This window comes from Python bivittatus, unplaced genomic scaffold (genome assembly GCF_059951505.1).
Source record: "Python bivittatus isolate LINGU-HERP-01145 unplaced genomic scaffold, Pbiv_v1 ctg000220_np1212, whole genome shotgun sequence".
In the NCBI taxonomy this organism is placed as follows: Eukaryota; Metazoa; Chordata; class Lepidosauria; order Squamata; family Pythonidae; genus Python; species Python bivittatus.
Genome location: NW_028277048.1, coordinates 20,624,630 through 20,649,405, shown reverse-complemented (window position 1 = coordinate 20,649,405; position 24,776 = coordinate 20,624,630). Strand labels below are relative to the sequence as shown.

The window sequence follows — 24,776 nt, the reverse complement described above, 5'->3', positions numbered from 1 at the left end:
TTGGAGACAAAGGGATTTCAAGAGAGTAAGCTGTTTGCATAGTGTGCCTGCAGCTCCCAGTCCCGGGCTGTGGCACAATCTCATTGCTTTCAGTGTCTACATGACAGTAAGCAGGCATGCAAGCATTCCAAAAGGCAGGAGAGTGGTTAGGAGGCAAACAAAAGCCGAAGGTGTGAAACTGAGTAGTCTTGTCTCTTTCCAGCTGGAAAGCACAGTTACAGTCACATGATTTCCCTCTTAGCTACTGCTTTGCTTAGCGGCAGAGTTGCCAGTCCCAATTAGGGTTGTTAAGCGAGGACTACCTATTATAATTCTGTAATGGTTGGGCCCTATGAATTCAATATGGATTGCATTAGGGATTGCAATATACTGCTGGAGTAGATTTGGAGACATAATTAATACAAGGATTATTGCAGAATTTGGTTCCTATATATTTCTCTGATGTGATCTGTTACTGGTAAAAAGCAGATTTGGGTTGTCTCTCAACAAGTCTACATCAAAGACCTATGAAAGGGAAATGTTGATGTCCAAAATCAGTAATAAGTCTCTAATACTGCTAAAAACTACATACAACAAATGGTTTTTCTCTTCTGGATCTATATTGCTGTAATAGACTTTTCTGGGGTACTGAGCCTAATAAATTGGGCTCCACCCACCCTCTTTGTAAGGAAAGTATTTGGTTTTGAGAATATGCTGGTATTTGACCGTAATAAAGATTGATTTGATTTGGGTTTGGGAAATGGTTCATTTAAATCCTTAGTTTGTGAGTCTGAGTCTGAATAGATACAACTGTATTCTAGAGCTTGGCTGTAGATAATGGATTTTGTGATGCATTTTGAATGGAAGATGGAAGCATATATCAGGAATGTGTGAAACAGTCTTTGCACAGAACAGCTAGTTTCTGGTGGTCTGTGTCTAAATCAAAACACACTTTTTTTTGTCCCTAACTGGCCACAATACATATTCCAAGAAGTGAGGAGCTCAATTATTGATTCACTGAGAAGAATTTTATTTGTGAGACACAACATGAGGCCCAGAGACACCAAGTTATGATGTTCCACAGACTCATGTCTTCCTGATTGTATTTCTTTAGTCTTTTAATTTAAAACATTAAATGAGAAACTGGTATGCTGCAAAGCAAACACTAATCTCAACCATACTTTTTATTTCCAAGAATGCTTGGGGTCTCTGCATATATGCTGAAGCCATTCTTAGAAAATAAAAATGATAGGAGTCTATAACTCCATGTTTTGTAGGAACTCCTGATAAATTGGTGTTTTGTGACCATAGCATTCATTCAGTGAAAGTTCCTATAAAACACTCACAAAATTCAGTGTGCGCCCCCTAGTCCAAAGATGCTGGTTATCATCTTCAAAGTCCTACATAGCACCAGGCCAGGTTATTTGTAGGACCCCTCTCCATGTGGGTATCTGCCTGCTCCACCAGGTCAGATAGGGTGGGCATGCTCCAGGTCCCTTCCCTTAAATGTTGCTATCTAGTGGGCCTAGGAAGCGTGCCTTTTCTGTAGCAGCACCTGCCCTGTGGAATACCTGTCCCCCTGGAATCTGATAGGCTCCCACCCTTTTAGTCTTCTGGAAAGCCACAAAGATTTCACCCTATCCCCCAAGTGTTGGAATAGGGTGAGATTGGAGCCCAGGGATTATACTGTTAGATGAACCAGAGAACATTGGTTGAGGCACCAGATTTTTGGTTTTACTATTTTTTGGAATTTATTACTTTGAGCCACCCAGAGTCATGTTTTATAAGATGACTCTTATAAACAAACAAAAACAAATAAATGTGGGGAACCGTGCTATAAAATTTCTGTCCTCCCATTTTTGTATTGGCTATATTTTCCATGTGCTTCAAACCTACATGATCAAGGAATAGGAGAAGACTTAGAGCCAGAAGTTAATTCTTTTATTAACTTTTTAACATCTGGAATATATAATAAATATACAATTGGAATGTATAATAAATATACAATTGAGTCAGCATACAGACGGGAGGTTCAACAACTGGTCTTGTGGTGTGGTTATAATTTGGAATTGAATACACTTAAAACCGTGGAGATGATTGTGGACTTTAGGAAGAATCCTTCTAACACTCCTCCCCTTACCATACTGGGCAGCCCAGTATCAGTGGTAGAGTCCTTCAAGTTCCTGGGTTCTATAATTTCCCAAGACCTGAAATGGATGCTTAACATTACAACCATCATCAAAAAGGCACAACAAAGGATGTTCTTCCTGTGGCAACTTAGGAAGTTTAAATTATCCCAGGAGCTCTTGGTACAGTTTTACAGGGGAATCATTGAGTCTGTTATCTGTTCCTCTATAACTGTCTGGTTTGATTCTGCAACCAAACAGGACAGACTCAGACTCCAACGGATAGTTAAGTCTGCAGAAAGGATAATTGCAACCCGCCTGCCTTCTATAGAAGAACTGTATATTGTGAGGGTCAAAAGGAGGGTAGAGAGAATATCTGCAGACTCTTCCCATCCTGGATATAAACTCTTCCAACTTCTTCCTTCAGGACGGTGCTATAGAGCACCATATGTTAAAACATCTAGATATCGGAATAGTTTTTTCCCTTGTGCCATTGCTCTGTTAAACACTACATGACTCGATATGTGCTGGACAGTGGCTTCTCCCTTTGAAAAAGTTATTTTACTGTGTAGTGTTATTGTCTATTATTTTTCTGTTGCTATCCAAACGCACTGTTGATCTTGCAGTTTGTCACTGAAGACAAATTCTTTGTATATATTTTATACTTGGCCATTAAAGTATTCTGTATTCTGTATATAATATTATCTAACATATGGAGCTAATGGTAACTCAGTTTGTGCATGTTGAAAATTCCTTGAATTTGTAATAATTAATTGTGTTAATGAAACTGTATTAAATGAAAAATTATCGAAGTAATGTTTCATGCTATACTATGTTTTTACTTTGTTGGTTGAACCTAATAATTCTGTTGGAGAAATAATGTATAAGAATGTAATTTTTTATCTGCAGTAAACATCTGATTTTAAAATCAGATTGATTTTTGTCCTAAAAAGGGCTTTTTTAAAGCTAAGGCTGCTTAAGGTCTTGGTGTTCTAGAGAATGTATTTCTGACCTTTAAGCTTGTACTTTTTTTTTTTACTTTAGTCCAAAAAACACAGCAAACAAATATGATATTTCTTCAAATTTTGTAAATAATATAATATTCATTTCTTACAAATAGCCATTTGTCTCTCTTTCACAAATAGTAATTAGAGCTCTTCTTCCATTCCACTGGAGATATTCAACCAGCACTTTTTGTTTTCAAGATTATGAAACGAGCATGAGACTTCCTATAGTGGTGAGAGAAAGTTGTGAACTTTATAGAACTATCTGTAATCCATGATTTAGACTGAGTGAGTTGACAGCATATTTATTTATAGTTTAGATCCACAATACAAAATATGATACATTAAACCCCACTTGAAGAATCTGGTTTATATTTACACAGTACTGTATAATGTATTTACACATTACTGTTTTAGAGACAGTAGCAAAAAATAATGTTATAATGAAAGGGCTTATCTCCATATATTCCATTATAATGATCCTTACAAGGCAATGCAGTGTGCATTGTCGCGGGAATAAGTGCCATTAAAAGCAGTGGCACGTTTCAGAGAAGACCCATATAGGATTGCATGGTCAGGTTCCAGAAATGCAGCTAATTAGGATGGTAATAGATAAACAAGTGGTTTTGATGAAGTAGGTCCTGCAATGAAGAAAATGTTGCTTCTATCTTCATATCAAGGAAAAAGCAGGGTATAAATGTGCTCAGGCTGAATCTTCTTTCCATGAAGTTTTATTATCTTGGAAGTCACTTCTGTGTCATTGATTTTATTCTGCAGTAAGTGGGATTACTTACTTTTATTTCTTTGAAGCATTTATATCCTGTCCTTCATAATTCTTGTCCTAGCCCTAGCCAGTCATCTGTCTGATCTGCACAAACAGAAAAAACATGTTAAAAAAATAGTAAGAAAAGCTTATTTGTGTGATTCTGATGAATTATGTGAAAGAAACCATTTTACGTGACTTCTCATTTTGCATAATTCAAGAAATTTTACTGTTTCTATAAGTTATTCTGCTGCTGCTTGTCATGTAGGGGTTGGGATGGGAAAAGAGCTATACAGAAACTGGTTTTACAGATAGAAAAATTGATAAAATGTGCTGATATTATATTAGTTACTGCTGACCAGATTATTTTAATTTTCAATCCACATTTGAAAGTAATTATATATCTGGGGTGGAGGAAAAAATTGAGAATAGGGGAGGGATAGCAAGTAGGAATACATACAACTATGGCTATAGCAAAATATAGAATAGAGTATAAAATGTATGTATTTTGTGGAAATAATTGTAGCTACAATTCCTAATTTATGCTTAAATGGGAGCCACATTTTAAATCAAATTAAATTAAATGAGAGCCAGTTTGGTCTAGTCTAGTGGTTAAGGCACCAGACAAGAAACCAGGGGATGGTGAGTTCTAGTCCCGCCTTAGTCATGAAAGCTGGCTGGATGACCTTGAGCCAGTCACACTCTCTCAGCCCAACTCACCTCACAGGGTTGTTGTTGTGGGGAAAATAGGAGGAGGAGGAGTTCACTATTAAAAAAATGTGAAGTCAAGATGTGTGTCAAGTAGAGCTGTACTATGGTACTGATATTTTTCCTGACCTCTTGCTAACTTAATTATTCAGACATTTGTAGAAAGGAATTATTATTACTCTATGATGTGGTTGATGTCCAATATAAATTCAGCTACATCCAGAAATAAGTGTCATGCTGTTTACTATATCTTTTTTATTATTGAAAGGCTGTTAGGTTGTGTTTATTGGATATGTCACTTCATTCTTCAAGAAAATCAATATTTCTTTTCAAAACAGCAGTCCTTTTAAGATGGGAAGGTTGATGCACTCCATCTTTACAAGAGATGGGGAGATACAGATGGCAGCCAGGATTCAATCCTCTGTATGAAAGGATTGATACATGTGGTTTGTTAGTGTTGGATTAGGGCAGGTGACAAGCAGCCTCACAGTTGTGTGTGACCTTGAATCCTGTTTTGACAACTTCCAAGTTTCCTTCAAATGCACCCTCAAACTTTGATTTACCATTGTTTCAAAAAGTTGTAATATAAGGCTTAACATAGTTAGAACAAAATAAATACTCCAATCCCCAAGAAAGAAGAGAAAGAGCCTAGGCTATTTGCATGGTAGGGCCTTATCTACTTAGTATCATTGTCTTACCTGACATGAGCTTTACGGTGCTCAAAAAGTTGAATGCAGACTCTGGTCACCTAAAGGTTGCCCACTCCTAGTTTAGCATATTGTGTGGTCCAGCCATTGTGTCCTAGGGACCATATTTACTGTAATGGCTTTGCTTGTGGAGTGAACTCAGCCACTGTGATTTATTTGTAAGTCATTATTAAATCATGGCTTAGTCTAATGTGTCATCTCAAACTTTGAGCATTTTGACATTTCGAACAGTAATATAGCAAATACTCTAGAAAAAATATGAATGCCCTTTGATCATGATTCATGGGAAAATATAGACACGCACATGTAACATCATACGGCTTAGAGAATATACCTACAAAAGTAGGTTTTCCCAGAAGATAAGTAGAGGGAACGACTTTTCTTCTGGTGGATGCTGTCCCTCAAATCTTCTGTCCCTGGGTTAGAAGTTGAGAGAGTAACAGATTTTCATGTCTTTGTACTCAGCTCGAATAGCAAAGAGCAGAGAAGAGGTATATTGCTTTTGTCTGTTAATGAGTCAAGACATCTTGCATAGCAACAAGAATGGGGGAGTTTCGTGTGACAATTATAATTCTTAATGAGGGTTAAGGTACTAGGAAACATTAGTGTTTTGCGCTACATCTTTATACAAATTGCCTGCTCCCACAGAAATAAATGAAGGTGTTTCCAGGTAAAGTCTCTTGTGACTTTCTTTAGAACTTGATTGTATTTGACTCTGAGGGGGAATAAAGAACAGAGACAAATATAAAGAATTCATTTCATTAGTTCTTTTTAAATCTTTTTTTCCCCTCAACCTGCCCCTCACAGCTTCCCAGTGGGGTGGACACCCTGTTTCTCCTGTCTGGGAAGTTGCCCCAGAAGTCTTTACACTAAATATGCACTTAGACGCTTACTTTTTTCCGCTTCATTGTTTCAGTGTAACTTAAGCATCCATAAATATAATAATTACTTTTGAGTTCAAATTCTTCATATGAGTCTTTGTGAAAATGGTACTGCCTTCTTGATCCCATACTTTTTGTAGTGGGTGCTAGAGCACTTTACATAAATTGTAGAGTTATGCTGCGATTCTAGAGGCAGATGGCAGAGTGCCATTTTGAAAAATGGAGATTTCTTTTACTATTACTAGTATACAAATTGTTGATGAGAGTGCTTCAAATTACACTTGGAACACAAACACCCATCGTTACTATGGTGAAGAAACGTGAGTCTTAACAAATTCCTAGTAATCTGCATTAATTTCTTGAAAGGTAGCAAGGATTTTATATTCCCTCTAGTAGCATCAACAGTGAGGCATCAGTCTTAGGTCACAGAAGATGCTATGCCTTACTCAGAATAAGAGCATGGAAGTTCATGGATATGCAGCATTTAGTTGGCTTATGAAAATAAGTCTTTTAATTAATGACTTTTTCCTGAGAGGTTGTCAGTGTCAAATATATTGTTTATTTGAAATGAAGTCTCAACAGGCCCACAGCATTAAAATCCCATAGGTAGAAAATGAGTCTTTGCTGGAATATCTTCTCTGGATCCAAAGTGCTGTGTCATCTTATAAAACCACATTTGCCCTTTGTGGGGATGGTAGATTACCAACCTACCTTCCATTGCATCTGTCAACCTTCTGTAGACATGTTGGACTTAGACTTTCACAAATGCTGGCTGGAGGTTGTGGGTTTTTGTCTGATATATAAGGAGTGCATCAGCTTGGGGAAGAGTGGATAAGAGTGCTTAAGTGTAAGAAACTCAAACATCTCACCCAGAGAGCCTTCTCTTTGAAGTCTAAGAAAGAGTTAGCCTTAAAGTTGGCTAGTAATATGATAATCCTTCTGTTTAGCAAATCTAAAGCAAGCATAGCTTCTTGATTTCTAAGTAACGTTATTTTCACTTTAAAACCATATCCTTCCTTTTTTTCAAATGATTTTATTAATAATTACGAATAGAGAAAATAAAAACTAATATAGACTACAAAAATATTTTAAAAAAGGAACAAAAGAAAAAAGAAAAAAAAAGTAACTTCCCCCTTCATCACAAGTATAAACAATTTTAATAGCTTAACACCATCTCTTAAAGTACAACAAATACTCTCTTCACCCCATATCTCATCTGTTAATGAAAAACAAAATCCCGAAACCTTGTCATTCAGTTGGTATCAGCAAAACTCCAGTAAGGGTTACCAGATATTACTACTTATCTATTTTAAACTTGGTCAGATACGCCAACCCTATATTTCTTCCCTATACTTTTAACAATCTTGATTTTTAACCCTTTCAGATAAAGGCCCAGAGCTTGATTTCTTTTCATCTTTTTTTTGGTCCCTTCTCAAAGAATCTTTCAGAGCTTTAACAGACTTCTTTTGTACATCCAGTAAGAAAAAAATATCTTTTCTTTTGTCCCTTCTCAAAGAAACCTTCAAAACTTTAACAGACTTCTTTTCTACATCCAGTAAGAAAAAGTTATCCAAATCGCTTTTCTGATTTAATATGTGTATATCTCCTTTAAGTGTTGAAGATCAACTGGTTTCATTTGTATGTCCAGTACATCTTTTTCCATGACTTTCTCATTGCTTGTCACATTTAAATCCACATTCAAATTAATGTCAAACTTATCCAGTGTAGCAGTCTTCAAAGTCTCATCCTATCATGTTTTTTCTTAAAGAAACCCAAACACTCACAGTTTCCCACAGGAAGGATTCTTCTAATTAATTTAAAATTATAATTTCAAGTCCATCTGGACCCTTAATCCATTGTTTACTTTTCAGAATCAACACTTTAAGCACCCTTTTGCTGTTTGATCCAAAAAGTAATATATATCCAATCCTTAAAATCGTATTTAAAAATTCTTTCTCTAAGGAGAAGGCGACTCGCCCAGTGAATGCAGTGAAACTTGCTGTTCCAAAGCTTTGTCCTTAAAAAAAGGCTGAATTACAACAGTGGGCATAGATGGTTTCTCTCTTGACTCCCAGCCGCTCAACTCATAAGCCAACCCAAAACCTCAGTTCCTGCAGTCTACTCATGAGGAGCGGTTGTCTGAAGTGCACGTGTGCTATCTCAGGATCTCTCCTTCCTCTGGAGAGATTTCGGCAGCCAGGATCCTGCATCCAGTTGCTGATCTCCATTGTAAATGCCGTCCCGCCATCCTGCTGCAGTGACGACATCTAGCTCGCCATGATGTTCTCACCAGAAGTCCAGAACCCAGATATCCTTCCTGAAAGGATTTTTTGATAGGGAAGTTGTCCTTGCTAAATTGATTTAGATATGTAACCGCACACACATTCCTTTTGTTCTCCTATTCTGTTTAGGAAATTCTTATTTTAATGTGCTAAGGTACTGCATGGATTTGTTTAATTGTCAAATATGGATACTCATTGTAATTTAAAAGATTTCAGTAAAGCTAACAAAAATAATTGTCCTGATCACACATTTGTTTTGCAGTGATGTCCTTGCCTTGCCCATCTTTAAGCAAGAAGAATCCAGCTTGCCTCCTGACAATGAGAACAAAATTCTGCCCTTTCAGTATGTATTGTGTGCTGCCACTTCCCCTGCTGTGAAACTTCATGATGAAACTCTCACCTATCTTAATCAAGGTGAGCTACATTTCTGTTGCTAGAATACTAGGTGGGAAAAAGGCTGCTTTATAGTTCTGGGTACATATCAGTGTAAGTTGGCTGTTCAAACCAGTGTTAATAAAAGTTAAAATGTCCAATGGGAAGAGGGAAACAACAAACAGTAGTTTAGGTTATTTATTAATTTAATTGAAATTCTTATATGCCATTGTCCAGTAAAACTGTCAGAGCACTTTACAGTGAAGTTAAACAAAATAGTTGGGAATACAGGAATGACAAGCATGAATATTTGATGTGACTCACAGGCCTGGGAGTACCTGACAAAACCATGCAGTTGCCTAAGGATATCCAACTCATAATCTCTAAACCAGCTTAATCTTAGTTACTGTCAAAAGAACCTCAACTTCAATAAACCTTAATTTATGTAATACTTTCTGTATTCAGCTAACTTTTGGCACTCCTCACGTATCTATGCAGCTGATTTGAAAAAGATTAGTGATAGTTCTGGTAGATGTAAAATGTTACTGACCTATTAGCTGTATACAGAATATATCAGAAGTGTCATTCAATTAACACGACCTGGAATTCGCCCGTATGAACCAATAGTATCTTGTTATTGGATCAGTATAACTGGGGAAGTAGAGGGATATTGGCTGATATACCTGTTTACGTTTCTCTTAGTTTAATACAGTTCGGAGTAACATAACTGACCTCCAGATTGCAAGTCATTTCTGGTTTAATCAAGTTCAGACCTAATGAAACATGGACTGTTTTAAAAGGGATATAGTGATACAGATATACTTTCACACAAAATGGCCCTTTTTTTCATTGCTTCCAATACACTCTGGGGTCTGTCAGTTGCTTGCTTTTTTTTTTCAGACTGAGACAGCAAGTCCTATTTTTTTTCATGGTAACTGCAAATATATTTTCTTCTTCAGGTCAGTCTTATGAAATCAGAATGCTGGACAACAGGAAAATGGGGGAATTGCCTGAACTAAATGGGAAGCTTGTAAAGGTATGTATTAATCTGTCTTCTCCCAAAATATGTGACAGAGCTTAATCAGATTTCCACAAACATGTTTGCCAGGTAATTAATGATACTAAATTATGCAAAGTGATGCAGTCACTTACATCATCCCAGCAAGCCCTGCTGATAATATTAGGAATGGCAATTTAGTGAGGAGCAAAAAGAAAGATTAGTGGGTGACAAATTAAGTGGATAGGCCACTGATGAATGAGGAAACCTTGCTACTTGAAGCATAAATAATGCAAAGTTAATAAATAAGGCAGATGAAATTTGCATCTCTTAGAATTTTGGATTTCACTGAATCTTCCAAAGACATATCAACTAAAAAGCTTGGTACGTAGTCTTGAATCAAGATTGTAAATTTGTGGCTTGCTATAGTTTCTGTATTAATTTGCAGAGGGTTTTTAAAAGGGATAGCAAAATGATGTAAAATACCTAGTGGGGCAACCTTTCTTTCACTATCCCACTATTCTTGCCTTGCATGAAGTTGCCTCAGAAGTGCAGGAGGCAGTAGAAGGTTCAGCACCAAAATAAGGTACAATAACCTCAATTGTAGGCTTGTTTTATGTTTATCTGAACATAGGCAGGAAAATTTAGTAATGTTTAGACAGTAGAACTGGCAAGCACAGCTGTTCCTTTTTTTATCTATAGCTGGAAGCCGGACTGAAGCAATATGCAAAGTAGGAAAATCTACCTGTTGCAATCCTTTTAGTTTTAGATTCAAGTTCTTTGAGCTAAACATACACGACCTTAGACAGCAAGAGTATTTATTTAACTAAGTAAATTTCTGACCTTTGAAGTCTCTTCACAGTTTAGAATAAAAATAGATTTAAAATCAATATATTAAAAACAGTTAAAATAGCAATGTAAACTAATTAATGCTAGTAAAAATAATTATAAATAAAATGTTTTTAAAGGGCTTTAAAAAGTTAATGAAGATGACAGGTCCCTCAGTGCATTTGAAAGAACTGGGGTGGCAACAGAGAAGGCTTGACCCCGGGACCTCCAAACCAGCTTGCAGCAAGTGTAGATGACATTCAGTAAGGTTAATATAGTAAAAAGCAATCCTCAGATACCTTGTACCTAAGCTATATAAGGCTTTAAAGGTAAAATCCACCACATTATTTTTTTTCTGGGTATCAGCAGGCAGCCAGTTCAGTACCTTTAAACCCATGTGTAATATGGTCTCTGCATTTTTACCAAGACCAGCCTGGCTATTGAGTTTTGTACTGATTGAAGATTCTGGACTGGACACAATGTCAGCTTCATGTAGAGTACATTACCATAATCAGTCCTGGAGGTTAGATCATTATTTTTCAGAAAGGGAAATTGGCACATCAACCAAAACTGACCAAAGGCACTCTTAGCCACTGCCTAATCAGGAAAACTAGAGAGAGATTCAGGTCCAGAAGCAACCCCACCCAATCTGTATACCTATTCTTTATGGGAAGGTATAATCTACCAATTCAGGAATTATGGCCTCTAACAATGAGCACTTTTGTCAGCCTTGGGCAGACCTTCAAGGGAGCCATACCATTTCCTGAACAAATAGATTTGGCTCACACACCTCTACAGGGTATCGTAAGCATAGTGATAGCACCAGCTCCAAATGTCCTGATGATCACCGTAGTGGTTTCATTTAGATATTGAAAAGCATTGGAGACAGAATGAAGCCCTGAAGTCTCTATATAATCATTGTAAGCAGCACCATTTGAAATCCACCCAACAGATAATAAAGGAACTACTGCAAAGCTGTGCCCCCTTTTCTCAGATCTCTCATATTATCCAGAAAGATGCCATGGTCAGTGGTATTGAAAGCTACCAAGTGCTCAAGACATGAGTCAAGATAATTTGCTTCCTCCAGGACTGCCTGCAGTTAAGAAGCCACCACTCTTTCAGTCACCTTACCTACCTATAGAAGGTTGGAGATTGGCCTATAATTGCCCATCTCTGAAGGATCTGGGTCAGGCTTCTTAAGAAGAAGTCTAATAACTACCACCTTTATACAAGGAGTCATCCCACCCTCCTTCAAAGAGGCACTTATGATGTTAATGAAACAGTTTCTAATAACTTCCTGTTAGAAGTTATAGTGGTCAAGCATCCAGAGGACAACTGACAGAACGTACTGCTCCAAGCAGCCTATCCACATCCTTAGGCACTACAAATGGAAATTGATCCAATCTTATCATACAAGAGGTAGTTACTGGACACCCCTATCATTGATTCTGGGTCAAGGTAGCATCCAGTCTAATGCAAATGTTCTGTAATTTATAACATTAACCTGTTTTCCTAAGATAGAATGATATTCTGGACAAAAACCATACTAGAATGGAAGATACCTGAACATTTTCAGTATGGTTTAAACAATTTCTTAAATACTTAAGTAATCATGGCTTCCCTTTAAATTATATAGCTAACTGCCTCTTGCTTTCTGGCTATTGCTTATACTTGAATACGTTTATTAATGTAAAAATCTGGGAACATATAATAGTGTTACTGCAGCAAAAAAATATTTTTTTTCAAAGGATTCTGTTTTGTAACACTATGTAAATTAAAGAGAGCCAATTTGATATAGTGGTTAAAGGCATCGGACTAGAAACCAAGAGGTTAAGTTTTAGTCCTGCCTTAGGCCCAAAGCCAGTTGGTTGACTTTGGGGCAGTCACTTTCTCTCAGCCCTAGGAAGAAGAAAGTGACAAACTACTTCCAAAAATGTCAAGAAAACTGCAGGGATTTGTCCAGACAGTTGCTGGGAGTCAAGACTAGCTAAGACAGGTGATAATAGATAAATACTGCATGCAGCATTTTTTTCCTTGTGTGTATGTGTGCTTCACCCAGATGTATCATCTCTATTATAGATGTTGAGTCTATTGTTAACAGTTGCTTCTTCTAATTCTGCATTTTTTAAAACAGGGAAATCTGAGCTTTTTTCTAGCACATTGTATTACCACATTCTAGACCCTAATGTAGAATGTGGATTCATTATGTCATCTACTATTGAATAATAATGGTAGTTTCCCTCCTCTGAATACCATGATAGTTTCTAGCCCTTTGGCCTTTGGAGTGCTTAGAAATCATGGAAATATTCAGTGTCTTGAGGATGCTCCCTGTAAGAATTAGCCTTATTGGAAGTCTGTTTTGTTTTCGTACCTGGTGCTGAGCTACAAGGTACATCCAAGTAGCTCACATGCATGTTAATCTCTTAGTGGGAACATTGAATTACGGCAAATAACTATGAAAGTACAGGTAGTCCTTGGGTTACCACAGCAGTTGGGACCAGAATTTCCATCATTAAGCAATGGAGTTGTAAAGTGTGACATCACTTGATTGCATCGCTTAGTGACAGCAATTGTAACTCCAGGATTGCACGTGTCATTAAGTGGAAAGATGCGGGAGTCCCAGGCAAGTGGGCTGACAGGTAAGAACTGCAGGTGAGAGCTACAGACAGGTGGGGGGTACCTCAGGCAGGTTCTGTGGAGTGCAGGGGGGTGCTGCAGGCAGACGCTATGGAGCATGGGTGGGCAAAAGAGCAGCTGGAGTGGAAGTGACTTCTGACTTCCTGTCTTTGCTTGTCTTTGACTTTGCTTGTTGGGAAGCTGGCAGGGAATGTCAGATATTGCGAACACATGACCATGGCTTGCTGCGATGTTGTAATCATGAGCCAGGCACTGAGCGCCTGGATTGTGATCATTTGACCACAGGAACAATGGCTGGAACTTTGAGGACTGGTCGTAAGTCCTCCTCGTTCAGCACTGTCGTAACTTTGAACGGTCATTGAACGAGTGGTTGTAACCTTAGGACTACCTGTAAATTGTAATTCAAATGTCTTGGATAGAACTCTCAATCCACTCCAGAGCAAAATTTTTCAGTGGAATCTGTTTATGCATTTCCTTGATTCAGGTTTAGCAGTTGATTTATAAGCATATTTGAACTAATCCTTGGAGAAATTTAGAGCCTTTTCATACATTGCTCTAGTATTTTACTTCAGAATGCAGTGCAGTATGGGAGTGAATCTTGGCTTCATGTGTCTTTTGCCATAAATAGGATCATGAATGTGAATTGACTATGTGTGTCAGTGCTAAACAAAATATGTCCAATCCATATAATTAATTAGCGTTATGGTAGGTGGGTCTGCTGAAGGCATATTTTTGGAAGAAGCTCCCAAAAATCACCTCCTCTCCTCAATCATCATTTTTCTTTTAAACCTACTTGTATTCCAGCATATTAATTATAATCCATGGGAAGTTCTTTTGTTTCTTAGAGTATATTTAGAGTGGTGTTCCATGACCGGCGGCTGCAGTACACAGAGCATCAACAGTTGGAGGGCTGGAGATGGAACAGGCCAGGGGACAGAATACTGGATATTGGTGAGTGCCTTTGGTAAATGTGGACTACCGTTATGTTATAGCTCTTTTCTTTGTCAGCTTACCTTCCACTATTGCTTTTGGAAAGTAGTTTTCCCCCTTGACTGACAGCGCCTGGACTTACATTAGATTATTTTCCCATGAAGATATATTTTTGATTGCTTAGATGGCCCATCTTGAGTGGTTTGCTCTCTAAACAATTCTCTGTCACAATCCTGTGCTTTGCTCAGGCCGCATGGTTGCTTGGATTGCATTGTTTAGCTGCTTGTGGCTAAAACCCCCTCCTAGTAGAATCAGAAAGCTTTTTAGCCTTTCCTGGCTTCATGTTCCCATTGGAAGCTGCTTTAAACTAGGAAAGAGTGTCCTCTTGCCCTTCGTGCATTCCCCTAATTATTTAATTCATCAGAATATTCTATATAAGTAAGCAATTCAAGCTGCAGTCTTGTGTTTTTGGCCTGGAAATAAAGTGGATTGAATTTCTGACTATGTGTAGCAAAAGTCTTAAGACCTGTGTAAAATTCTCAAAGAGCTTTTTGCCTGTCTCCTTTTTTCTTTTTTCTTTGGCACAGTTGCATTATGTGTGATCAATTGCTTTTTGTTTTTACTTGAGAATGACTTGAGGAAAATGTCCTTACAAAACCTCTGTATGCTTGAAATGCTGAATCTTTGCTAGCTCTCCATTAAAAAAGAAAAGTACTAGTTTTTATTTATAGAGTTGAAATATGAGAAAGGCTTGATAAGTTGGAGGAAGCAGATCATGGACACCTCCCACTGTTCAAAACATAGGGTTTTAATAAATCTGGGTTATTCCTTTTCACTCTTCTACAATTAGCAGTATAAAATGAATAAATGAAAAATTACATAATTCATATAGGTCACAGAATTCTACTTAGGTGCATAGCTATGTGTGCTTCTTAATATAAAGCAGGATTAAGTAACCTTTTGCCCTTCAGATTCCCACTGGAACCAGTCAACCTGACTACGTTAAGGGATTAGAAGTCCAAAATATCTGAAGAGTAGTAGGTTGCTAATGTTGATGTACAGTTCATATATAGACTAGCCTTCTGTAACTTCCAAAATCTTTTGTATCAACTAGTACAGCTATCTGGATGGAGCTTACGTAGTATCAGATTCATGACCAAACTCAACAATACACATTTATGTAATTGCTAACGACATGGGTGAATGACTTTACACTGAAGCTAGGTGGAATGACGGAGCTTTAGCCACTGTTTTGTACAGAAGAGGCTTGTCCTCTGTTACAGAATTAGGGCCTTTTAGGCACCTTTAGAGCAAGCTCAGTGAACATCGCCCAACAAGACCAGAGACTATCATAAATTTCTAAAGCTCTTTTTTAGTAGCCTAAGTATCTCACATTTTCATTTTTTTCAGTCATTCAGATCATACTTACCTAAAACCTTTCTTATGCTGACCAGGCAACAAAAGAGCATGGGGAGTCCCTTGGAGTGTTGTTTGTGATGATGGAATGGAAGATGGGATTTGGGTCTTTTCTTCCCTTCAGCTCTTTTTTATAATGAATGCTGGATTATCTCAAATGGATTATTGGGTTACCTCAGCATCACAGATCATGTCATGGTAATTCATCAAAGTCTGGTATTGGTCAATCAATGTCAAATTGTCCTTTTTCATTACAGTTCCATGGCCATAGGGAATACAAGGATTTTATCAAAATGATGTTTTCAAAAATTTTCATATATTAATATAGTCTTGCACATGCATGCTTTTCAGGTTACTTCACAACTTTTTAACCCTTTTTTCTCAATATATTAATATAATTCTTATAACTTTATTGTTTTTGTGCCTTCAAGTCAGTTTTGTCTTCTGGCAACTGCCTGTACTAGTCCCTGTAATTTTCTTGGCAAGGTTTCTTGGAAGTAGTTTGCCCTTGCCTCCTTCCTAGGGCTGAAGGAGAGTGACTGGCCCTCACCTAGCTGGCTTTGTGCCTAAGGCAGGACTAGAACTCATGGTTTCCTTTTTTTAGCCTGATACCTTAACTACTACACCAAACTGGTTCTCCTCCTATAACTTTGGTCACCCGCAAAAGTCTTCACCTGAACTGAAACACAAGGAATGGCCAAAGGGATAAAGCCCATAGTTTACTTAAAGCATACATACAATTAGCTTGGTGAATAATTTTGCTCTTAGTTTGTCCCTTGGCCTGCATTCTGTCAAACCTGCTAGTTCCAATGTTCTTAATTGTTTTAATTATACATGAATTTCTTAGGTAGCCTTCAGCAAGATTGTTGCTTGTTGTGGGTACAGATTGTATTTTGATTGTACAGTCTTGACATTAATTGTTATATCATTTTGCTTGGACTTGAATGGACCTGTTAAATAAACAAGTATTATCTTCTGTACTAAAGTGTGACTAATTTTTGTCGTCTTTAGATATTCCAATGTCTGTGGGTATAATAGATCCCAGAGCAAATCCAACACAGTTGAATACAGTAGAGTTTCTTTGGGATCCTTCAAAGAGGACTTCTGTATTTATTCAGGTAAATCAGGAAGAGTCTCGTTTTGTGAGATGGGCAGCCATATAAATATGATTGATTGATTGATAGATTGATAGATTGGTAGGTAGGTAGGTAGGTAGATAGAAAGGTAGATAGATAGAAAGGTAGATAGATAGAAAGGTAGATAGATAGAAAGGTAGATAGATAGAAAGGTAGATATATAGATAAGAATATATAGGAAGCAAAGTGTTGGTTGCCTTGTAAATCTGTGTAAGATTAATGTGCTCTTCTAGCATGCATATAGTGTGACAGTATCTCTTAAGTGTACATAGCAAAGGAAGTGTGACTGGTTATCATTTTAAAGCACTGGTGCTTGGAGTACAAAATAGAACATAGAAAAGTGCTGGTAGACCAGGTGTGATTGAATTTGATTGTGCTTTGATTGAATTATTTTAGCCTAGTTACCATGTAACCTTCTATATCCATCCATCACAGCAACAAATTAATAGTCTTCTATTTTCAACACTTTTTTTGTTGTATTTAAATCTCTGTGTTTGGGTTAAAGATTCTGCCATGCTATTGTTTGTTTAATTAGGATTTGTAGAATAAGTTGCAACTGGGGAAATTTAAGTCAAAGCCAAACACATTATGAAATAATGGAATGTGTAAACTCAGCCTGTCAGTTGCCCTCCTCCCATCTTCCTTTGCTTTGATGTCATTTTGGACAATGAATGGCTAAATATAATTCATTCATAGTTATCATGCTTCAGTTCAAGACAACATTGCTTTTGTTTTAAGCATCAACTTCTTCATCAGAAACGGTGAAGGGGAACTTCCGTAAATGCTGATGAGAGGTTCCAAGTTCATAAATTAATAATAATGCTACCCAGGTATCAACAACTGGCAAAACTACCATTCATTTTGTGATATTTTGAGAGAGGATCCTCCTTGCTATAATTTAATCTCATCTACAGGACAAATATTAGAAAGGTAGAAAAAAAAAGCAGGACAGACTGTCCTTTTCAGAAGGACAGACATACTGCATCTAGGCAATTGAGAAATTTAGAACTGACATACATTTGATTTCATATCAACTAGTTGAGGTAGGTAATTATTAGAAGCATAGTGCCAAAGCTATGAATTGCTGAAGCTTCCTGCAAGTTCATAGGTGATCTGTGAAATGAATTTATTTCTAAATCAGAAGTTAATATCTATCATGCCAACCCCCAATCCTAATAATGTGCCCCCAGAGCAACTCCCTTGATTACATTCCTGAAATTATGCAGTGTTCCTTTTGCTGTTGCTGCTTCTTTTCTTTTTTCACCTTTAAACCCCTCATCATAGGTCCCTTGTGGTTCTCAAGGGCAATAATTAAAGGAAAAATAAAAAGTGAAGTGTAGACATCAGAAAAAAATTGCCTTCCTGTGTCCTAAGTAATTTGTACTTCTTTTATTTTACACTATTCACCTATTCTTATCTCAGGAAAAAAAATGTTTCATTCTCCATCTAACTTAAGGCATAATTTTTTTTACAAAATAAAGCTTTATAAATATTGATTAGAATTATTATTTGTAAAAAAAAAAAGATTAAACGCTTCTAAGCAGAGCAAGGACAAAATAATACAGTCTACTTTCCTTGGATTTTAACACAATGTTTTCAGTGTTGTGGATTTCACGTATGCATATCATTTCCTTATTTCTTTATCATAGTTAAAATATTAACTTAGCTCATACCTATACGGAGCCAAAATTTTAAACCATGGCGTATTGATATGATCTGAATCACACACATTTTTTAGCCACAATGGTGAATGCACCCATCCCACTAAGCCACAAACTAAGAATCCTTGTTATGGCTTAGCACAATGTCTAAGACACTCAATGAAAGAACTTTTATCTTCCTTTCTCCTTGGATTGGCTGCTGCTTTCTTTTTTTTGCTCCATTTCTCTTCCCTTCCCAGTGAAAATTGAGCTCTGTCCAGATTCCAGCCATGGCTTACCATGGTTTGCATTTAGCTTGGCACTAACATTGATACAAATTGTGCCAAAAAGGCCGAGGAAAGGAGTGCCACCTCAGAGTAAAGAAGAGGGAGGTGCTCAGCCGGAGGTCTTCCAGACCCCTTAAGAGATCATCACCTCTTCATTGAGCCTCAAATTAGATATACCTGGTGGATGTGATTTCTAGTGCATGATTTACTAAGAAATAACTTGCACTACACTTAAGTTTTAGAATAGAAAAAAGTGACATCTTATATTTTGATGTACCCCAGGCTCTGATCCCTGCTCTCATCATTTTTGCTCTGTACTCTTTGAGTACATACACATACGGTTTGTGTCTAGATGTCAGATATGGTGTATTAAATATTTTTTATGTTGGTCAGGTCTAGTATTTTTCCAGTTTGGTTTAAACCCTTCTTCATTGAGAGAAGACAACTGTTAATACTTTGCAGAAAATGCCTTTTTTTCTGTGGCTTCTTTATGTGCCTGTAATCTTGGTTTGCTTTGGCAGATAGACTCTCAGGCTAACTGGCGTTTGTTAGAACTGACTTAGAGTAATAATTAAACTTTCTGTGTATGTCTACATTGTATGAGCAGCATTGTTGCCATTTGGAGCATATTTTTGGCTCTCTTTTACAGGTGCATTGCATCAGTACAGAGTTCACTATGAGGAAGCATGGTGGAGAGAAAGGTGTGCCATTCAGAGTCCAGATTGACACCTTCAAGGAAAATGAAAATGGGGAATACACAGAGCATTTGCATTCTGCCAGTTGCCAGATCAAAGTCTTCAAGGTATATGTGTACTTTAGGACATATAATGTGTGAACAAGAGCTGGAGAGTATAGATCCTGATTTTCTTAGTAGGGTTATGTTTAAAAAAAGCTAGCAGGAATTAAATCATTTCATAAGAAGACAAAACAGTACCGTAGCATTTCTGGTCTACATGTTCATGCTCATGCCTTTGGGACCCAAAATTAAAATTTTGCTGTGAATAATAAAGATGGCTGGCTGGCTAGACAGATAGACCAGCTAACTGACCTATATGCATACACCTTATCAATTGCCTTCCCCTTCTGATGCCCTCAGGCTTGTCTCTTTTTCTAGTTCACCACTCACCATCACATGCCCAAAGTATATACCTTTCTGTTTACTGATCATTGCCTCAAGAGAGCAGTTATTTATTTTGCCTAGGAAAGTAGTCCATGGTCCTCTTAGTGATCATCTCCACATCCATGGTTTGAAGCTGTCTGTCTTTTTTCTATCACCCATTCTGATGTCTATCATTCTCATGCATACGTTACTACTGGAAATACCATTGCCTTAACTATTCTGATCTTTCTTGTCATACAACTATCCTTATCCTTCAAGATCTTTTTAAAAGTTTTTCATCGCTTTCCTCCATGAGATTAATCTCTTTATTCTATAGTACACTGTCCATCTTAGTTGTTGAGGCCAAGGAAACAAAACAACTGCCTTTCCTTCTTTGCTATCAGCTGTGAGTTCACTAAACTTGCTGACTGACATTACCTTTGCCTTCTTAATATTTATTATTAGTCCAAATTTTTCATTTTCACTTTTTATTTTGATAATAATATATTTGCTATATGTGAGCAATATGCATCCTTTTTCTTGGCCCCTTCCCTATTCTGAGCCACTCTGTTTTTCTAAATTCAGTTCTTACAGTAGCTTCTTGTTCATTGCCATTCAATCAGGTGTCCTGGCACACCTTTATCTTTAATATATTCCACCATTCTGGCATGATTTACACAGTCAAAGGCCTTGCTCTAGTCAGTAAGATAAACTTTGTTAAATTCTCCTGCTTGCTGTATTGTCCATTTTATGTTAGCTATCTGATATCATATCCTCCTGCCTTTTCTTAAACCTGCCTATTCATTTGGCATTTCTTTCTTTATATATGGCTCTATTCTTTGTTGTAAGATCTTAATCAGAACTAACTTACGTTACTGTTGCTACAGTTACAACACTGAAGAGTAACTTTGCTTAAATTACCGTTTGATGTTGGAAAGATGGCGCAATGCCAGTTTCATAATATTAGATTGTCAAAGTGTGCTCATTTGTTCTTTTTGAATTAGTTCTCTAACATTGCATTGGAAAGACTCTTATTATTCTGTATGGTTAAGATTTAATGATGTGTTTTAAAATTAGGCTGAATAATTTCTTATATGAAATATGCTTTTGCTATTTAATTTTTTAATCTGTTTTTTTAATTTCTTTTTTTTTCTTTTTTCTTATACCCTTTTATGTATATTAATAAAAATACTACATTTATCCTATCCAGGTTGTCCTGTATTTCCAAGTTCTTCCATTTTTCCAACTTTTGCATTCTGAACATCCATTAATAGTACTGCATCCTTTCTAGAGGTTACATATAGCACCTCTTCCAATTTGCTCTTCCAGTTCCAAGAATCCAAAGAATTCTTCAGTGTCTTCCGCTCCTAGGTTTGTAATAGGGGCATATACTTCTATAACATTGATGTTCAGTGAATATCCTTTAATTCTAATTGATATGATCCTTTCACTTATTGCATTATAGCCAAGCAATGTCCTTTCTGTGTATCATTGTGACTCTGCTCGTTCAAAAGGTCTCATACCTGGAAACATGTATCATGTCACTGATTCAAAGTAGCCTATTTTGGTTCCTAAAATATCTTTCTTAGTATGCTTTAGTCTTGCTTTGACAGTTTCAATTTTCCCTTGATTTATGGTTTTAACATTCCATGTTCCTATCGTATGTGTCCTTGTAAAAAGTACTCCCCTTTCAATAATGGCACTGTCAGCGATGCACAGTGTCACAATGCACAAGGCACAATGTCCTTGTGGTTCTGATTTGATCATATCATCCCATTCCAGGTCTTCTTGAGAAAGTTCAGTGTTCTTCCTCAATAACTCGAGCAGTGTTTTTCAGTGTGGTGCTCTCATCATTTGGTAGCCAAATTTATTAACGTTTCAGTTATGCCCACACAGTTTCTTGGCAGCAATACAGAAGGGGTTTGCCATTATTTTCTTCCAGCTTTAATTTTGGAATTCCTTCTCCTAAATGGTGCCTTCTTCATGCCTGCTCTTACCCTCATTGTGGATACTTTCACTTTACCTTTGCCCTTTCAACCTTATCATCAAAGGAAGCCATCAGCGGCTTCCATTCCCATCAGCATCACTCTTATGGTCACTGAAACTATTGATCCCTCCTACACATTTAGATGGTATTCATTCTCTCTGTCTTTCTCTTTTTTTCTTTCTTTCTCTCTCTGTCTCTCTCATCAGTAGTAATCAGCATAAGTGCTTATGAATGAGAAGCTAGGACCCTAATACTTGTAGTTTTTTAGATGTAAATGTAATGAGATAAAATGCTGAATTAAATTAAAATGTGTGTACAATATTGGATTATGTCCTACAATAAAACTTGACATTCTTAATTTTGTAAAAATGGTAAAATGGGGAAGGGTGATGGTTTTAAACTAGTTCAGAACATGAGTTTTGAGAGCTAAATTATATTAGACAATGGGGACGTCACATTTTCTGTAAATCTGATGCCATTTCACACAAAGCAGAATTTTGAGAGCAAAAGGTTTTATGAAGTGGTAAGTGATCTCCCACCTCCAATCTCTTCATCACTTTTATTCCACCACCCACTACCAAGACTTTTCTCCTATTAGAAATTAGTATTTAGCTGAAGAGAAAATTCCCAGGGAGCAGAGGATTCACATTCTTTTGCTCTAAAAAAACAAATTCCCATTAGTATGTGTGTATCTAGGCCAGGCCTGGTTAATCAAATGGGTGTGTTCCTCTGTGGTCACTTTTAGTTTAACCTAATGATCCTGCAGATAGTACCCATACTTCTTGGGATGTAAGAAAAGCTTTTGTGCATAATCTTGTACAAGGTGAGCACTTCTGTTATAACTAATCAAACAGATTCCATAATACTTGCACAGATAAACATCTACAGGACTTCAGCAAGTGCAGGGAGGCAGTGGAACTGGTTTTTCATGTTTGCATTAATTTTCAGAATGAACTTTTAAACCCAGTAGGGGAAGTGAATGTCACCATCTCTTCTGGACAGTGTTATATCCTTACGGAGATTTATGGGAAATGTTTCAGTTTTTTAATATTAACAGACAAATAAATCACCTTTCTTAGACCTGTGCCACTGCAGTACTTGTTTCCTTAATGTCTCAGGAGAGAACTTACAGCCTTTTTCAGTGCCAGAGGGGAAAAACATAGAAAAGCAAATTCTGCAGTAAAACCTACATACATAACAGCCCTGTTAGGCTCTTCTAGATGAAAAGTTCCTGACTAGTTTTTGAATAACTAACAGGCACTTGGGCAGAGTTCTGCCATGGCAAAGACACAGAATTATCTCTGGTACTTACACCTCCTTCCCTGGATTTACACTTTGTAGTATGCTATAACCTTGGTTTACAAACCAAAACGGCTAAGCCAAGATCAAGTTTTGTCCAAAGATATGAATCTAGCTTTTGTCAGCACTGATTGTGATGTGAAAGCAGAATCTTGAATAAACCTGGGAGAGCATTGCTTAGCTTTATTTTTTACTGCCTCTCAAATGCAGCGGTTAATGGCAGAGAAATCACAACACCTTATTACTGCCAAGTGTCATAGTGTATTTATACAAATACACTTCTGCTTGTGTATCACAAATGGACACTGTGATGTCCTCACCAGCTGAGAACATTTGCAGAGTGCTCTTTTCCAATATCTTATACATTAGTTAATAAACATGCTTAATTTCCAGCCCAAAGGAGCAGATAGAAAACAAAAGACCGACAGAGAGAAAATGGAAAAGCGAACTCCTCACGAGAAGGAAAAATATCAACCTTCATATGAGACAACAATACTTACCGAGGTAAAACTAGTAATGTGTGTCAAGAAATCCAAGAACTGTTGTGAACAAAACACTTAAAAGACTGGGCTGGGGCTCAAGGAAAGTGGTTGTTCATATGCTCACAGTGCTGTATTAATAACCAGAGTTCTAATTTGGATCAGATACTGGTAATGTTATAAATCTGCCTTTCCCAATCTGATGCCCTTAGACACTGTTGAATTACAACATCTATCTTACTCAGCAAGCATAGCTTTTTATTTTGAAGATAGGTTGTTTGGAAAGTTTAGGATGAAAGCTGGGTTAAATTAGAATTTGGGGGCCATAGTAGACAGATACTATTTAGCACCAGTGTTATACAGCAAGTAAACTAATGCCAGTAACCGAAAAAGTAATGATAAAATCTCTCTAGGAATCAAGCTTGTCTCCTAGTGATTTTACAGATGCATCCATGTAGTGTTCTTAGCAACAATACACATTAATCTACCATTGCCACCTTCTGGAATGTTTTCTTGACTTCTCTAGTCTAGCCAAAAGCCCTGGGATTTCCTAGTGGCCTCCCATCCAAGTATTAACCAAATCTGATTGTGTTTAACATTTCAGGATCAACTAGTTGCTGCAACACAGATAAGCAGCTGAGGAGTATGCTCTTTCACACTGAGAAAGTTATTGTCCCAGACTATTAATATCTCCTCAGGCCTGTTATTAGCATGGTAGATGCATGTTAAACAACAATAAAAGAATCCCTAAATTTGGCTATGCAGTCTTTGTGTGCTCCATGTTGTTTTTAAGCAAGATTGCTGGTAGCTATTCATACTGTGCTAGTACATCACTGCAGCACATTCCTAGGCCATAAATCACTGGTGCAAATGTTGTCTTCATAAACAGCAAAAGCTAGTAAGTGGGAGGACCCTAACCTGAGTCACAATCTGGATAAAACCCATACCCTGTGCATAAGAATAATGTGAACACGTTCAGCAATACTTCATCACTTCTTGGGTGCAAAAAGATCCTTTTTCAAATATTCTAGTATACAAATTTTATAAAAACAAAAGAACTATTTTTCTTAGTTTCACTTGACAAGGGAGTGTAGAAAGTCAATGTTCTTTTACCTTTAACCCCAAAATAAGCCTTGTTTCCTGTAGCATTTAAGAAAGGAACGCTTTACGTAGGGCTTGTGCCTCTAGCTTACAATGACCAATAACAATTCAAATAAGT

At 37.1% G+C, this 24,776-nt stretch overlaps 1 protein-coding gene across 1 annotated transcript in view; it reads left to right on the top strand.

The window, feature by feature from the left end:
• The window catches only part of TFCP2 (transcription factor CP2), a 44,765-nt gene that overhangs the window by 4,934 nt on the left and 15,055 nt on the right, over window positions 1–24,776 (top strand). Inside the window, exons 3-8 of the mRNA XM_007420725.4 lie at window positions 8,713–8,864; window positions 9,782–9,858; window positions 14,130–14,235; window positions 16,642–16,748; window positions 19,343–19,495; window positions 23,472–23,582. Coding sequence (XP_007420787.1) covers window positions 8,713–8,864; window positions 9,782–9,858; window positions 14,130–14,235; window positions 16,642–16,748; window positions 19,343–19,495; window positions 23,472–23,582 — 706 coding nt within the window. The remainder of the gene's footprint in view (window positions 1–8,712; window positions 8,865–9,781; window positions 9,859–14,129; window positions 14,236–16,641; window positions 16,749–19,342; window positions 19,496–23,471; window positions 23,583–24,776) is intronic.